Source organism: Pan paniscus, chromosome 8, assembly GCF_029289425.2.
Source record: "Pan paniscus chromosome 8, NHGRI_mPanPan1-v2.0_pri, whole genome shotgun sequence".
Lineage (NCBI taxonomy): Eukaryota > Metazoa > Chordata > Mammalia > Primates > Hominidae > Pan > Pan paniscus.
The window spans coordinates 62,313,812-62,330,039 of record NC_073257.2 but is presented as its reverse complement, the minus strand read 5'-3'; the positions used below and the strand labels follow the sequence as shown (position 1 = coordinate 62,330,039).

Sequence of the window (16,228 nt, the reverse complement as noted above, 5' to 3'; positions counted from 1 at the left end):
GAGGAAACAGCAACCAGGGCTACCGCTTTGTCTTCACTGCACTCCCCACAAGTCATCTCCCCTCTCCTCGCTCCACACGCCAGAGTTTCATGAATCTATACTTTAATAGTTAGTGTTTTTTGATGCCATGCCAGATTTGACTCTGAAGTGGAGTTAAGGTAGGATGAAGAATCTTCTTCCCACTAAAGAATTTATTTCTCCCTCTGGATTTCCTTGGAATAGAATTAAAATAGAAATAAATATAAATTACATCTGATTTCCTGCCTGCTCTCAGTGTTGCCTCTCCCGAGGTCATTGCTGTTGGGCCGTACTCTGCAGCAGTCTTCCCAGAATGCTGTGGAGCTCCTCCTGGGAACAGCCCAGGACTGGAGAGCGAGTGACAGTTCCATGTGCAGGTGTCCCAGGGTGTCTCACTAAAGCCTTAGTGTCCTGAGCCGTAAACCTGAGGCACTTGGACGAGCACATCACCACTGACCCTTCCTGGGGCTCAGATCTTTTGCTTTTAGAGCCAGTGCATTAGGCTATGGTTGAATTTTTGTGTGCTCCTTGAAATTTCTATTTGATAACCAACATGGTAATTTTGCCTGCTGGTCAGTTTTAGGTGCTCTGATAAACTGTGACTCTTGGGAATCTTACTCATCTTGTATTCCTTGACTCCATATCTGATCTGGCAGCTTTCCACTTACGTGACAGAGGAGGAGGCATACCTGAAGTAGTGCTAGTGAAACATCAGGCCCCAGGAGAGATTTGAATGCCTTTCCCATTAAAGAGCTACAGAAAGTGACAGTTTTGCTCCATCACAGATTTATTTACAGGCATAAGAAACACTTGTCTTTCTGTTTCCCAAATGGATTTTTAACTGGATGTAATTTTACACAGGACTCATCAGGTCTCGCTCCATTTAAAACCAAAGAACCATCCACTCGGATCGGGAAGATACAAGTAATTAAAACACTGGCATCTTCATTGCCTGCCCTGTGGCATCTATAAACATTTTTGGGTTTCCTACTTTTGTCAGCTGCTGCCAAGCATCTTCTCATCTCTTCCCCCGCCTCCCCTCCCCTGCACCTAGTTGTTGTCTCCTGTGTGCTGCGTCTTTAACATCTATTCTTTGAGCCCAGTGGTGGGCATAGGTGTAAGACGCTCTGTTTTAATTGAGACTAGATCGGGCGATTTTCGTACGTTTCTCTACTCCTCTCGTATTATACATTATGTGCACCAAATCTTGTCATGTGTCACAGTAAAGATAATAGACTGCTGTGTTGAAGAACAAATACAGAGTTTCATTTTTCTTCTTCAGGCAAATTTAGCGATCAACCCAGCGGCCTTGCTGCCCACAGCAGCTTCCCAGATCTCTGAAGTAAAGCCTGTTTTGCCAGAATTGGCTTTTCCTTCATCTGAACACAGAAGGAGCCACGGTCTGGAAAGTGTGCCTGTCCTTCCCGGGAGTGGGGAGACCGGTGTGAGTTTTGATCTTCCAGCTCAGGCAGACACCTTACACAGTGCAAACAAGGTGATGAAACCATCTTTGCTTCCTTGCTCTCTTCTTTTAACCAGAACATGCATATGCTTCTTTCTAGTTTATCAATTGCATACACAGCAGTCTTTGACTCTCCTTTTGAAGGAGGTGCCTCATCCTTCCTTCAGCCGCTCCCCCCTCCATTCTCCCCACCCCCCTTATCCTGCACCTGCTTTTCCGTGGCCTGCATTTGGTACATTTGCATTCTGCTCAGTAGCCACAGTAACGTCTCACCACTTTGGCTGGTGTCTGACACCTGCAGGTTTCCAGCACTGCCACCTGGGGGTCTTCTAACCACAGAGCAGATCATGCCCCTCCTGCTGGCGCTTCCTCACTACTCCAAGGAGAGCATTCGGGCTCCTGGGTTTGGTATGAAACCCCTTTACAATCGGTGCCAGCCCATGTGTGCAGCTTCCTCACTAGTCACTTCACACTTTCCAGCCTGACTCCAGGCACACCAGGTGCCACTCCCTGAACACACATGGTCTGTTCTGCTGCTGCCCAAGGCTCCTGCTGCCTCCTCACCAGGAATGCTCCTCTCTGTCCACAGCTGTGCTTCCACATCCCCACTTCTGTCACTGTGCCCTGCACTCCCCGCACCAAGTTCCCACAGCAGCGACACTGTTTCATGGGATCTCCTCAATGGACTGTGAACCCTTTGAAGTTTTCCTTTCGTTGTAGTTGGGTTTCTTGTTTCTATCCAGTCTCCCTTCTCTAGAAAGCTTTAGCTGATCTCCAAGTAAGTGACAGGACACAGAATGACCTACCCTGGCAAATAGATTCATTTCAAATGTTTCCAAACCTGTTTCCTTGTGCAAAACAAAACAGCCTTCCTTTTAACGACAATTTTCATTGGCTTTTTTTTAATTAAGTTTAAATTGGCAACTAAAATTGTGACATTCCCCTGAAGTTGACAACACAATCATACTTTGCCCAAAGTAGATTGTAGCTTCTCAAAATTCTACTTGATTGTATATTTTGGAAAATATCATAAACACTGCATCATTGCTACTAAGTGATTCATGTTTTGAGATTATATGAAAAGTTCTGATTTCTAAGCCATATTTCTTATGTGGAATATTTAACATTTGAATTCAATGTTTATTGACTTGAAGAAAACAGCACCTTAGATTACCTCTCTTTATTGTGTCATGTTTCTCCCCGCTCCTGGAGCCTGAATTTAGACTAGCCCCCTAACAAAGGTTAGTACCAGAATTCCCCGATTCTTTCTTGTTTTGAAAGATACCCACGTTTCTATTGAGGGTAGAGTAGGGGCCAAGGGAGGGGTTGTGAGACACAGAGAGCCAACATGCCTACTTTCCAGGTTTCCAGCAACAGATAAAACTTTTTGTGTGAAACTGAACTGAAACTGCCCTGAAAAGATTAAAAAATGGAGAACTCTAAAGGATTAAGAATGACTTAGTCTTGGAGTACTAGGAGCTATTAAACTCCTTCCTTGGAAATCATTAAGAAATAACCTCTTCTATGTTCTTAGATAATATCTTCATTGAAGTAGACCAGATAACCTTACAATATTTTGAGTCACTGATTCTTTACCATGGTAGCTTTGAACACTTTATTTTATCGTCAGATCAATGTGTGTTTTTTTGCCGTTGCAGAGCCGTGTCAAGATGAGAGGGAAGCGTAGACCGCAGACCCGTGCAGCTAGGCGGCTGGCTGCTCAGGAGTCCAGCGAGACTGAGGACATGAGCGTCCCCAGAGGACCCATTGCACAGTGGGCTGATGGCGCCATTTCCCCAAATGGCCATCGGCCACAGCTCAGAGCAGCCAGTGGAGAAGACAGCACTGAGGCGGCCCTGGCAGCTGCCGCTGCACCTTGGGAAGGTGGTCCTGTGCCTGGAGTGGACAGAAGCCCCTTTGCAAAGTCTCTGGGTCATTCCAGAGGGGAGGCTGACCTTTTTGATTCTGGGGACATCTTTTCCACGGGCACTGGATCTCAGTCCGTGGAGAGAACAAAACCCAAGGCAAAGATAGCAGAGAATCCTGCCAACCCACCAGTGGGTGGTAAAGCAAAGAGCCCCATGTTTCCTGCTCTAGGTGAGGCCAGCAGTGATGATGATCTCTTTCAGTCTGCTAAACCAAAACCAGCAAAGAAAACAAATCCCTTTCCTCTCCTGGAAGATGAGGATGACCTCTTTACAGATCAGAAAGTCAAGAAGAATGAGACGAAATCCAATAGTCAGCAGGATGTCACATCAACAACACAAGATATTTTTGAGGTAATAGGACTTAACACGTATTTGTGTCTGTTCTAAGTTAAGGAAGGTATCTGATTGGCTTATTTGAGCCATAGATTATGTCTAGCTTGTTGCGTGCATACCCCATAGCCACTTGCTTAGTAATTATAATTAGGCTCTTTTATTAATAAGTCTAACATTGATTCAGAAGTGGTTTTTTGTTTTGTTGCATGTAGAATGTATTTCTTGGCTGGCCATGATCATTGATACAGGTCTTGGTTTCTCTAGTTTTTACAGTTTTTTTATTTTTATAGAATATTGTTGTAATCAGCTTCCTGGGCATGCCACTCGGTGACATGGCATACAGCTCCACTGGTCCAGCTTGGGAGTTTAACCTCTGGTTCTGGGGACATTGGCCCTGGCTGGAGCTGACAATGTAGTGCATGCAGGCAATAAGACTTTCAGTGGCATTTGCTCAGCAGATGTTTATTGAGCACCTGGGGACTGCAGGCACGAGGTGAACTCAGAGAAGTGCTAGGCTCCTCAGAGCTCTCTGGGAAGATAATCAAATACAAACAGGGCAATGGATAATTAAGATGTTTTCAAATAGTACTAAGTGTCATGAAGAAAATAACCTGGGGCAGAGTGGTGGGTAGGGCTGGGAGGTGCTCCTTTAGGCAGGACTGGTAGAGAAGGTGTCACTGCAGTGGCGGCATTTGAGCCGGGGTGAGATGGGCGGGCCAAGCTGTGCAGAGATCTGGGGTAGTGCATCCCAGGCAGAGGGGGCCATCTCGAGGCTGTTCCACACACCCTGGCCAATTGCATTTCCATAGCTCGTTGACGTGTTTAAGCTTAAAAAGAAAAATTGATTTAACATTGTTTTGTATGTATTTTTGGCTTAACAAGGATGATATATTTGCTACGGAAGCAATTAAACCCTCTCAGAAAACTAGAGAGAAGGAGAAAACATTGGAATCTAATTTATTTGATGATAACATTGATATCTTTGCTGACTTAACTGTAAAATCAAAAGAAAAGTCCAAAAAGAAAGTGGAAGCCAAGTCTATATTTGATGATGATATGGGTAAGTTTGGTTTTCTACATCTGACTTAGAGAATTCTTACCTTTCCGTCACTTGGTATTTTTCTTGCTACCTTTTCTTGGCCCTTTTCTGGAAAATGCACCCCAGCGGGTTCACTTCAGTGTAATCCTGAGTTAGGCTGAAGATAGGTAAGAGATGGGCTAATTATTTTAGTGAAGTAACTCTTTCCTATGATAGTCATCAAAGAATTTGAAGGCACCCAGAGTTTGACGTTTAAGTATAATTTAACTTTGATCTGAGTGCACCTCACCAATCATCTGTGACACACCCCGGTGTTATGAAAGGAGGTTTGATCAGAAATGACCTCACGTGCTAAAGTAGGCTGAGGGGACTGCCTTGGGTGTGATGTGGTTGGTTGAGTCAGAGCTCCAGATAGACAGGGAGTGTCCATGGTTCTGTGCGAGAAGAGAGCAAGTCTAGACCTGGGTGTAGGCTCTACCTCAGGCGCTGCATTTCACTGAGGTCTTTGGTGTTTGGGAACAAGCTTGTCTTCCTTATATGGCACAAGTTCTGCTTTATTAGTAGACAAGGCAAATGCCCGAGAACCCTAAATATTGGACTTTTGATAAATCCTGTGGGCTGAGGCCACATACACATTTCCTACTCCCCCCGTCAATCTAGACCTTGAGACTAACTGGGAGACAGCTGGTGCTGCAGAGTCACACACTGGCTCTGTGCCTCCAGCAAGCCGTGTGCTCTGTCTCCCCTGCTTCCCGCCACATGGAGTGCAGAAGGGAACTCATTCATTATTTTAAATACAAAAAAAGTAATACATGCTTATTGTAATAGATTCATGCAATTCAGAAAATGTAAAAAGTGAATAACCCCTAGAGGTAATAGTAACAGTTTGGTGTGTATCCTTTCAGACACAATGATATTAATATATGTTTGTGTACACATCAATATATACCCACCTTTTTAAAAAGTAAGAATATATTTACCTATTCTGCTCTGTCTTTTAGTTACTTAATGTCTTTTCATGTCAGTACATAGAGATCTCCTTCCTTGTTTTCAGTGGTGTGCACGATTTCTTTGTATTTAGCCATTAGCCTGTTGACGGCAATCTCAATTGTTTCTGTTTTCTTTATTACAAATAATGCTGTGGTCTTTACCATTTGTGTACACCTAACTTTATGTATACATGTTAAATCATGGTTGGATAAAACCCTAGCAGTAACATTACTGGGTAAGTACCATAATTAGATAAGACAAGCTTTTGAGTCAGTGAAACACTAAACGAATGCAGTGACGGAGGCTTACAGTCTTACATCGAGATGCCTCAAATCAGTGCATTTATTCTGAAAGAAAACAGGTGGGTCCTATATTGGATTTCCCTTTGCATATTTTTATTGCTCTTTTAAAACCCAGTATGAAAAGAATATCTAAATAAGTCCATTGTCCCTGATGGTAGGGGCGTGGGCTGGTTTGGAGATCAAGTTACCCTTCCCTTTTTTCTGTCCTACACACGCACATACATACACTTTTGTAGCTGAAGAAATTGTGCTCCAAGAGAAACCTGTGTGTGATCATAAAATTTAATGAGTAACAAACACAGAACCAGAATCTAAGAGGCTTGAGTTCTAGGTTAGTGTTTTAGGGTACTCCATGCTGTTACCAGAGCTGGGTCTTTGGTGGTTTGCTTGCATGTGTCTTAAAAGTACCTTTCTCCACCCCTCTTCAGCAACCGTTTTTCTTTTTTCTTTCTAAAGATGAAATCTTCTCCTCTGGTATCCAGGCTAAGACAACCAAACCAAAAAGCCGATCTGCACAGGCCGCACCTGAACAAAGATTTGAACACAAGGTGTCCAACATCTTTGATGATCCCCTGAATGCCTTTGGAGGCCAGTAGAGCACACAGGGTATCCACATGTTACCCTGCAGCTACATTGTTGAGTTAGTGATGATGTTGTATATGCTGATGGTCTTAACTGGATTACAAAAAGCAAATACTAGAACAGCTAGCTCATCTTTCACCCAATGTACTTGGTATTTTTCTGCACTGGTTTAATCATGCTTAATACTACAAAACAAAAAAAATATTTCACACTGGTTGGTTTGTTTTGTTTTTATACCACAGTTTGATTTAGTTAGCCTTGCTGGGGCTATAATATGCTTCAGGGTGTGTAAAAGAAGAAATCTCTTTGTGGCTTTCATGGGCAGGGAATCTCAGAGATAGCAAATGCCACCTGACCAGAAGTCTTTGTTATATGGATGGGAACCCTAACTTAGGGCCTGGGCAGGGGAAAGAGAAAGAAGATGAGAGATTATACTTCATGAGTCTTAGCAATATGGGAGCAGGTTTTCACTGAATTCTGAGGGTGCCTCTGCATGTCCTCCAAGGCAAAGTTTGGCAAACTGTGGCCCCCCCACTGTCATATTTTGTTAATAAAATTTTATTGGAACACAACCACATTCATTTGTTTACTTACTGTCTATTGCTGCTCTCACCCTGCCTCCAGTGTAAGAGTTGAGTGATTATGACAGAGACTGGATGGCTCACAGAGCCTCAGATGTTTTCTATCTGCCCCTTTATATAAACAGTTTGCTGACCATTGCTCTAAGGCATCCTTTTCTATCCTTGTCTTGTGGAAGCAGCAGAATGAACCTAGGTAATAGCCAGGGGAAGTGCTGAAGATGGAAATGTCAGCCTCTAGAGCAGCACCGCCCCATAGAACTCCACAGGAATGAAAATGTTCTTTATTTGCATCGACAAAGGCAGTAGCCACTAGCCACCTGGATGGCTGACCCCATTCTAATCTGTGTTTTTTGGTGCTCTGTCGTCTTGCTGCTGACTATACAGCCTGTCACCACAGCACAGTCTTGTAGGCCACCCAGGTTGGTCTCAGCGATCCTGGAGCTACTTACTTCTTCCTTGGGCACTGTAAGATCGGAAGGGGAATTACTCATACCCAGAGTCAAACATTTTGTACAGCTTCCACAGGTCAACCATTTGCCCAAGTCTGCTGTGAGAGTGACGTGATAACAGATAAGGGCACTTGCTAGTTGGCCACTCCTTTCCCCTATTCATTTTATGCATCTTCCTTCTGTCCTTAGGTTGAGATCTCCGAGTCGCTGTTGTCAGGCAGACTGCTGTCCTCCAGATTCAGGCCTGTGGGTCTGGGGAGCCCTGGTTGGTCTTGGAGGAGCAAGGGCTGCGCAGGTGACTTGGTGGCCTCAAGTGTATAGGTACCTGGATGGTGCGAGGAGACGCTGGCTCTGAAATATTTCCTAATCCCGCTTGCGGATCAACTGCTGACTAGCGTTTAGGTTACAGATATATTAGACGGTTGATGTGATTCTGTAGCTCGTATTTAGAACTTTAGGGATGTTTTCACATATCAGTAAATGAAGATCTATGTCAACATTTTTTTTTTTTTTTTTTTTGAGACGGAATCTCGCTCTGTCACCCGGGCTGGAGTGCGGTGGCATGATCCCGGCTCACTGCAACCACCGCCTCCTGGGTTCATGCCATTCTCCTGCCTCAGCCTCCCGAGTAGCTGGGACTACAGGTGCCCACCAGCACGCCCGGCTAATTTTTTGTATTTTTAGTAGAGACAGGTTTTCACCATGTTAGCCAGGATGGTCTTGATCTCCTGACCTTGTGATCTGCCCGCCTTGGCCTCCCAAGGTGCTGGGATTACAGGCGTGAGCCACTGTGCCCAGCCTATGTCAACGTTTCTAATGGTAGCTTCACATTCTGGATATCCTTATGTTGGGGAAAAAGTTTTAAAGGTAACTGCTCTTCTGTAGCAAAGCTTTTTTAGAGCAGAGGATGGAGCAAATTCTGAGTTACTGAAATTACGTATTCAGCGCTATTGCCTTGTTTACCTTCCATTACATCTTTGGAGTTGTGTTTTTAGAACTTTTTCAGAAGGGATGAGATAAATGCCTTGGGAATTGATTTAGAAATCTTTTTGGTGTCATTACTCTTAAGAGCTAGATATATTTTTTAATTGTAAAAAATTATGGAAATACTTTTTTCTCTACCTGCTCCCATTTTTTTTTTTTTTTTTTAAGACAGGGTCTGGTTGTGTTGCCTAGGCTGGGGTGCAGTGGCATAATCATAGCTTGTTGCACCTTTGAACTCCAGGGCTCCAGTGATCCTCCCACCTTAGCCTCCTGAATGGCTGGGACTACAGGTGTGTGCCATCATGCCCAGCTAATTTTTAAAAAAAAATTTTTGTAGAGACAAGGGTCTGTTGCCCAGGCTGGTCTCAACCTTCTTACCTCAAGTGATTCTCCCACCTTGGCCTCCTGAATTGCTGGAATTACAGGCATGAGCCACAATGGCCAGCTTCTTTCTGTTTTCTTTGTTTCCTCTTCCCCTTCTGTTTTCTTCCTTTTTTTTTTTTTTAAGCTGTTCTTGCATCATTTTCCATCCCATCTTTAAGTCTTCATTGCCCCCTCATTTTCCAAGATCATGAGTCCCACAGTATGCTCAGCTAAGCATGACCACACACCATTTCAAGAAGCCGTTCATGGACCCAGCTTTTATTACTGGCTGGGTCTTTGTTCTCCTGCTGCAGCTTCCATTTGCTCCTCAGCTACCCTCTAGGCATCCAGTCTGGCTTAACCAGATTTCATGGCCTCATTTTGTCCTCTGCTACAGTGATTTCTACTCCTGAGGAGAAGCATAACTATCTTCTAGAGGGAAACATTTTCGCTTTTGGTTATCAACCTTGGTTCTTTTGGGATATTGGAAATTACCCCATTGACTGGACCCAGACTTACGGTGGAAGTTCCAGCACAATTAATGCTGAACGGGGTTGTGCTTTTTCTTCTGACATATAGTTGAATTATCCATTCTCATTATAGGTGAAGGACTTGCAAATCTGTTTGTTATCTTCTACCCTCCCCAGCCTATTATTTTCAGGGTCTCACTATGGAAGAACACTGTGGTGAAGGAAACAATCCAGATTCCTTTGGCAGTCATAGTCACTCATGTCTTTATTTCTGTCATGTGCATTTTGCAGTCCTGACACCTGACTTCTGTTGCTAGGGCTGCACCTGTGTAGGTACGAGTACTGTTGGCTTCGGGGATACACACTCTGGCAACTCTATAGGACAGTCTTATTTGATATAGCATAAGTATGTTTTTAAGAATTCATGTTATCCAAAATTATAAAAGCAGTTGTTTGAATGAGTGAAAGAAAGGGGATTAAGGTTAGAAAGCTCCATACAAAGTTATATATAAGCAATGCAGCTTTTTAATTTAGCTTTTATTTAAGAGCAATGACCCTTTACCACTATCACCAGCAGTATTATTATCCTGGTACCTTGTATTACTCTTAATACCCATCATTTTGAAATATGGTGCAACAACACTCAAATGAGCTGCACTACAAGAAACAACTTTCCTTTCGGTAATGCCCTCCCTTTAGGATCACTAGAAGTCTGTACGATGCAATGCAGATTCCCGAATTAATGATCTTTCCTATCAGTGTAATACAAACTCATATTATGGCAGATTCCTGTATGTGCATGTATGTTATGAGTTGGATAAACGTTGGTGGACTTCATTTGGAGTGAATCAGAATGGGATTCCTGTGAGAAGCCAACATCCCTCTAAATAAACTTTTGGAGCATGATATGGCTTGGATGTTTTGTCCCCTCCAAATCTCATGTTGAAATGTGACCCCAGTGTTGGAGGTGGGCCTAGTGGGAGGTGTTTGGATCATGGGGTGGATCCTCATGAATGTCTTGGTGCTGTCCTTGTGGTAATGAATGAGTTCTCACTCTGAGTTCACATGAGATCTGGTTTAAAAGAACCTGGGGGCCGGGCACCGTGGCTCACGCCTGTAATCTCAGCACTTCGGGAGGCCGAGGCTGGTGGATCACTAGGTCAGGAGATGGAGACCATCCTGGCCAACATCTAGAAACCCCATCTCTACTAAAAATACAAAAATTAGCCAGGTGTGGTGGCACGCATCTGTAGTCCCAGCTACTCGGGAGGCTGAGGCAAGAGAATTGCTTGAACCCAGGAGGCAGAGGTTGCAGTGAGCTGAGATCGTGCCACTGCATTCCAGCCTGGGTGACAGAGGAAGACTCTGTCTCAAAACAAACAAACAAAAAAACAAAAAACAACCTCACACCTCCTTCCTCTCTCTCTCTCGTTCTCTCACCATGTAACATGCTGGCTCCTCTCCTCCTACCATGATTGTAAACTTCCTGAGGTCCTCACTGGAAGCAGATAACAGCATTATACCCCTTGTACAGTCTACAGAACCATGAGCCAAAATAAACCTCTTTTGTTTATAAATTGCCCAGTGTCAGGTATTCCTTTATAGCAAAACAAACAGCTAACACAGGATAACCAAATAGTTATTAATGTCTAAAACTTGGAGAATACCTTACCTATAGCACAGGTTTGTTCTGAGGATCAATTGAAAGACTAAAATATCTGTTCTTTCCTTGAACAAAGCTTTAATGAGTACCAATATGTGCAAAACACTGTGCTAGGTGATAGAGATCAGATGTGCTCCCTTCAGTTTAGTAATAAATGAAATTGTTAGGGACTGGGTGCGGTGGTTCATGCCTGTAATCCCAGCACTTTGGGAGGCCGAGGTGGGTGGATCACGAGGTCAGGAGATCGAGACCATCCTGGCTAACACAGTGAAGCCCTGCCTCTATTAAAAATATAAAAAATTAGCCAGGCGTGGTGGCAGGTGCCTGTAGTCCAAGCTATTCAGGAGGCTGAGGCAGGAGAATGGCGTGAACCCGGGAGGCGGAGCTTGCAGTGAGTCGAGATCATGCCACTGCACTCCAGCCTGGGCGACAGAGGGAGACTCTGTCTCAAAAAAATAAAAATAAAATAAATTGTTACGGGTGCAATATATGATGTAGGTAGTAGTGTAAAAGGGATAGGTATAAAAGCTTTGTGGAATAGTTGATATTGGAGCTGAATGTTGAAAGGTGATTAGATGCTTGTCAGGTAACCATGTGTGCACATGACAGTAAGTAGAGCAGAGCAACAATATAGAAGCTGATGTGTTCTGAAGCTGCAGATGCAGATGATTAGAGGATAGAAGTACCAGAGATGTTGCAAGATGAGGTGAGGTTGTAGATGAGTAAAATGGGGCCAGAATGTGAGATGCATAATCTTGGGAGCATTTCTAAGGAGTCTGAATTTTATTCTATAGACAGGGAGAAGTCATTATAGGACCTTGAGGCAAGAAATAACATGATCAGCTCTACGTTTTCAAAAGATAACTGTGCTCCACATTATGTGTCATTAGGGAAATGCAAATTAAAACAGCAGTGACATACTATTACATGACCGTTACAATGGCTGAAATCCAAAACACTGACAACACCAAAGCTGGGGAAGATGGGGAGCAACAGGAACTCTCATTCACTGCCAGTGGGAATACAAAATGGTACTTTGGAAGATTGTTTGGCAACTTCTTACATATTCTTACTGTATGATCCAGCAATTATGCTCCTTGGAATTTGCCCAAGTGAGTAGCAAACATGTTCACACAAAAACCTGCATGCAGATGTATATGGAAGCTTTTTTCATAATTGCCAAAACTTGCTTGGAAGCAACCAAGATGTCCTTCAGTAGATGAATGTATAAATAAACTCTACTATACCCAGCCAATGGACTGTTATTCAGCACCAAAAAGAAATGAGCTATATCAACCCATGAAAAGACATGGAAGAATCTTAAGTGTGTGTTACTAAGTGAAAGAAGCCAATCTGAAAAGGCCGTATACTATAAAATCCCGAATTACGTTCTGGAAAAGGTAAAACTATGGAGACGGTAAAAAGTGTAGTGTTTGCCAGGATCTGAGGGGAGAGAGGAATGAATAGGCAAAGCACAGAGGATTTGTAGCACAGTGTATGTGTTCTGTGTGGTACTGTAATGGTGAATACACGTCATTATGCATTAGTTCAAGTCCATCAAGAGTGAACCCTAATGTAAATTACAAACTTCAATTTATGTGTGAAAATGATGTGTCACTGTGGGGTTCATCAGTTGTAACAAACGTACTACTCTGGTGCAGGTTGTGATAGGAGAAGGCTGTGGGAGTGAGGGCATATAGGAACATTGTAATTTCTGCTCAGTTCTGCTGCTCAAAAAATGAAATCTATTCAAAAAGGAACCTTTTCATGTTTAGACTAACTTAGTTCATTTCCCTCATTTAGTTCCTTCATTGTTGAGGTTTCATTGCAATGCATTCTAAAGTCGAACATAAAATTATTTTAGAGCTTTGTGTGACTTTTCCCCTTGCTTAAACATCATTGCAGAATAATGTAAAAATATGATACTCTAATCTAGTTTTCATAAACTTTTTTCAAAGTTGAAAAAAAACTAGCATCATGGACAGATGGGTTGAAAGAGTGAACGGCAAGAATTGAGGATCAAAACTAGGCCATGAAAATTGCTCAGTTGAGAGCTAATGAAGCCCTAAATTAAGTCCTAATCATTGTAGATGGAGTGGGTGACAGATTTAAACAATATTAAGAGGCTGGGCCCAGTGGCTCATGCCTGTAATCCCAGCATTTTGGGAGGCCAAGGCGGGCAGATCACAAGGTCAGGAGTTCAAGACCAGCCTGGCCAATATGGTGAAATCCCATCTGTACTAAAAATACAAAAAGTAGCCAGGCATGGTAGTGCATGCCTGTAATCCCAGCTACTCAGGAGGCTGAGGCAGGAGAATCGCTTGAACCTGGGAGGTGGAGGTTGCAGTGAGCCCAGATCATGCCACTGCACTCCAGCCTGGGTGACAAAGCGAGACTGCGTTTCAAAAACAAACAAACAAACAAAAAACAATATTAAGAAGTCATATTGTCTAGAATTGGTCATTTCTAGGTGTCATGGGGTTGGGAGAAAATCCAAAATTATTGCCAGATCATTTTGAGTGATGGCATGAAAGGCATCTCTTTACCAAGATGGGGACTACAGGAAAGCTGGAGGTTTGTGGGAAAAGTTATAAGTTTTGAGTACATTGGATTTCAGATGCCTCTGGAATATCATGCTTATGGAGTGGAGATTACTAACAAAACCACAATCTTTAAAAAGAACTGCTTCTTTAAACATGCTTATATTGTAGTGAGTTCAGTGATATCTCATATCCTTTGGTAGAAAAAATTGTAAAAAAATTTATGTATGGCACATTTCTCTGATGCTTGCACTTTCATAGTGTTCACTTTCTGTTCACCTAGGTTTACTTACTGATATCCTTCTCCCACTCTGAGGCTTTGCCTATCCTGAAATACATTTAAAAATTTACCCATGTCAGAAACACTTCCCAACTCATCCTATAAGGCCAATATCACCCTGATACCAAATCCAGACAGACATAAAGAAAACTACAGATCATCTCTTATGATTATAGACACAGAGATCCTGAGGAAATACTTCCAGACCAAATCCATCAACATATGTAAAGGTTACATACTATGTCCAAATGGGATTTATCCCAGTAATGCAAGGTTGATTTGACACACAAAAATTAATGTAATATATGAATAAAAGAGGAAAGAAAATCACATGATGATTTCAATAGACACTGAAGAAAGCATTTGACAAAATTCACACCCCTTCATGATTAAAAAGAAACCCCACTGAAATAGGAATAGAAGGGAAGCTCCTCAGCCTGATAATGGTTATCTATAAAACCCCATGGTTAACATTATAACTAATGGTTTCCTTCTACAGGCAGGAATAAGACAAGGATGTCCAGTCTCACCACTTTTATTCAATCTTATACTGAAGGTTCTAGAGCAGGGCAATTAGGCAAGAAAGGGAAATAAGAAGGGCATGGTGGCTCACGCCTGTAATCCCAGCACTTGGGAGGCCAAGGCGGGTGGATCACCTGAGGTCAGGAGTTCGAGACCAGCCTGGCCAACTTGGTGAAACCCCGTCTCTACTAAAAATACAAAAATCTGCCTGGCGTGGTGGCGGATGCCTGTAATCCCAGCCACTTGGGAGGCTGAGGCAGGAGAATCACTTAAACCCAGCAGGTGGAGGTTACCGTGAGCCAAGATTGCACCATTGCACTCCAGCCTGGACAATGGTGCGAGACTCTCTCAAAAAAAAAGTGGGTGAGGGAATAAAAGGGCATATAGATTAGAAAGGGAGAAGTAAAACTCTATTTGTAAATGACATGATCTTGTATACAAAGCTTTTATATAGAAGATCTTTGGGAAGAACTAAATAACTAAATGAACTAAATAAACAGTTCAGCACGGTGGCAGTGTACAAGATCAATATATTAAAAATCAGTTGTGTTTCTATACACTAGCAATGAGCAATCTGAAATTAAGACAGTGATTCCATTTATAATAGCATTTAAAGGAATAAAATACTTAGGAATAAATTTAACAAAAGAGAACAAAACTTGTACTCTAAAAATTGTGAAACATTGTTGAGGTAAATTAGATATAAACTGAAAAATAGTACGTATTTATGGATTAGAAGTCTTAGTATTAAGATTGCAATACTCTCCAAATCTACAGACTTAATACAATCCCTGTCAAAATCCCAGCTAACATTTTTGAAAAATTGGCATACTTAAAATTCATATGGCAATTCAAGGAGTTCAGAATAGCCAACAATCTAAAAAGAGAAGAACAAACTGGAGGACTCACACTTCCTAATTTCAGAACTTAATACAAAGCTGCAGTAATTAAGATAGGGTGGTACTGGCATAGGTAGATCACTAGCATAAAGAGTCTGGAAATAAACCTTCACATTTACAAAAAATGGATTTTTAGCAAGGATCCAAGACAATTCAACTGGGAAAGAATGATTTTTCTGACAAATGATACTGGAACAACTGTTTATCCACATGCAAAAGAATAAAGTTAGACCCTACCTCTCACCATACACAAAACTAAATTGAAATTGGACAATACACCTAAATATAAGAGCTAAAACTATACAATTCTTAGAAAAATATATAAGTCAATCTTTACTACTTGAGATAGGCCAAGCTTTTGAAGTATGACAAAAGAAAAATAGCCAAATTAGACTTTACCAAAATTAAAAACTTTCGTGTCTCAAAAGATGCCATCAAGAAAGTTAAAAGACAACCCACAAACTGAGAGAAAATATTTGCCATTTATATATCTGTTAGTGTTTCTATCTAGAATATGTAATAAAAAAATTCATACAACTCAAAAATCCAATTAAAAATAGACAAAATATGTGAATAGGCATTTCTCCAAAGAATGTATGCAAATGGCCAATAATCACATTAAAATGATGCTCAATACCATTAGTTTTTAAAGAAATGGAAATCACAACCACAATGAGATACTACTTCACACCCACTAGGATAGCTTTAATCAAAAAGACAGAAAGAAGTATTGGCAAGGGTGTGGAGAAATTGGCACCCTCATTCATTGTTGATGGGACTATAAAATGATGCATACCAACTAGAAAAGTTTGGTAGTACCACA

General features: G+C 42.1%; 1 protein-coding gene across 21 annotated transcripts in view; it reads left to right on the top strand.

Moving 5' to 3' along the window:
* LOC100967802 (WASH complex subunit 2A-like) overlaps positions 1 to 7,231 on the top strand; it is a 65,284-nt gene extending 58,053 nt beyond the window's left edge. For 12 of the 21 annotated variants that reach the window (XM_055092796.2, XM_063607396.1, XM_055092803.2 and 9 more), the window contains 5 exons: positions 880 to 942; positions 1,301 to 1,513; positions 3,139 to 3,759; positions 4,624 to 4,801; positions 6,529 to 7,231. In XM_055092796.2, coding sequence (XP_054948771.1) covers positions 880 to 942; positions 1,301 to 1,513; positions 3,139 to 3,759; positions 4,624 to 4,801; positions 6,529 to 6,668 — 1,215 coding nt within the window. In that variant the 3' untranslated portion in view covers positions 6,669 to 7,231. The remainder of the gene's footprint in view (positions 1 to 879; positions 943 to 1,300; positions 1,514 to 3,138; positions 3,760 to 4,623; positions 4,802 to 6,528) is intronic. The other 9 variants (XM_055092806.2, XM_055092804.2, XM_063607393.1 and 6 more) reach the window with 1 other exon arrangement.
* The last annotated feature ends 8,997 nt before the right edge of the window (positions 7,232 to 16,228 follow it).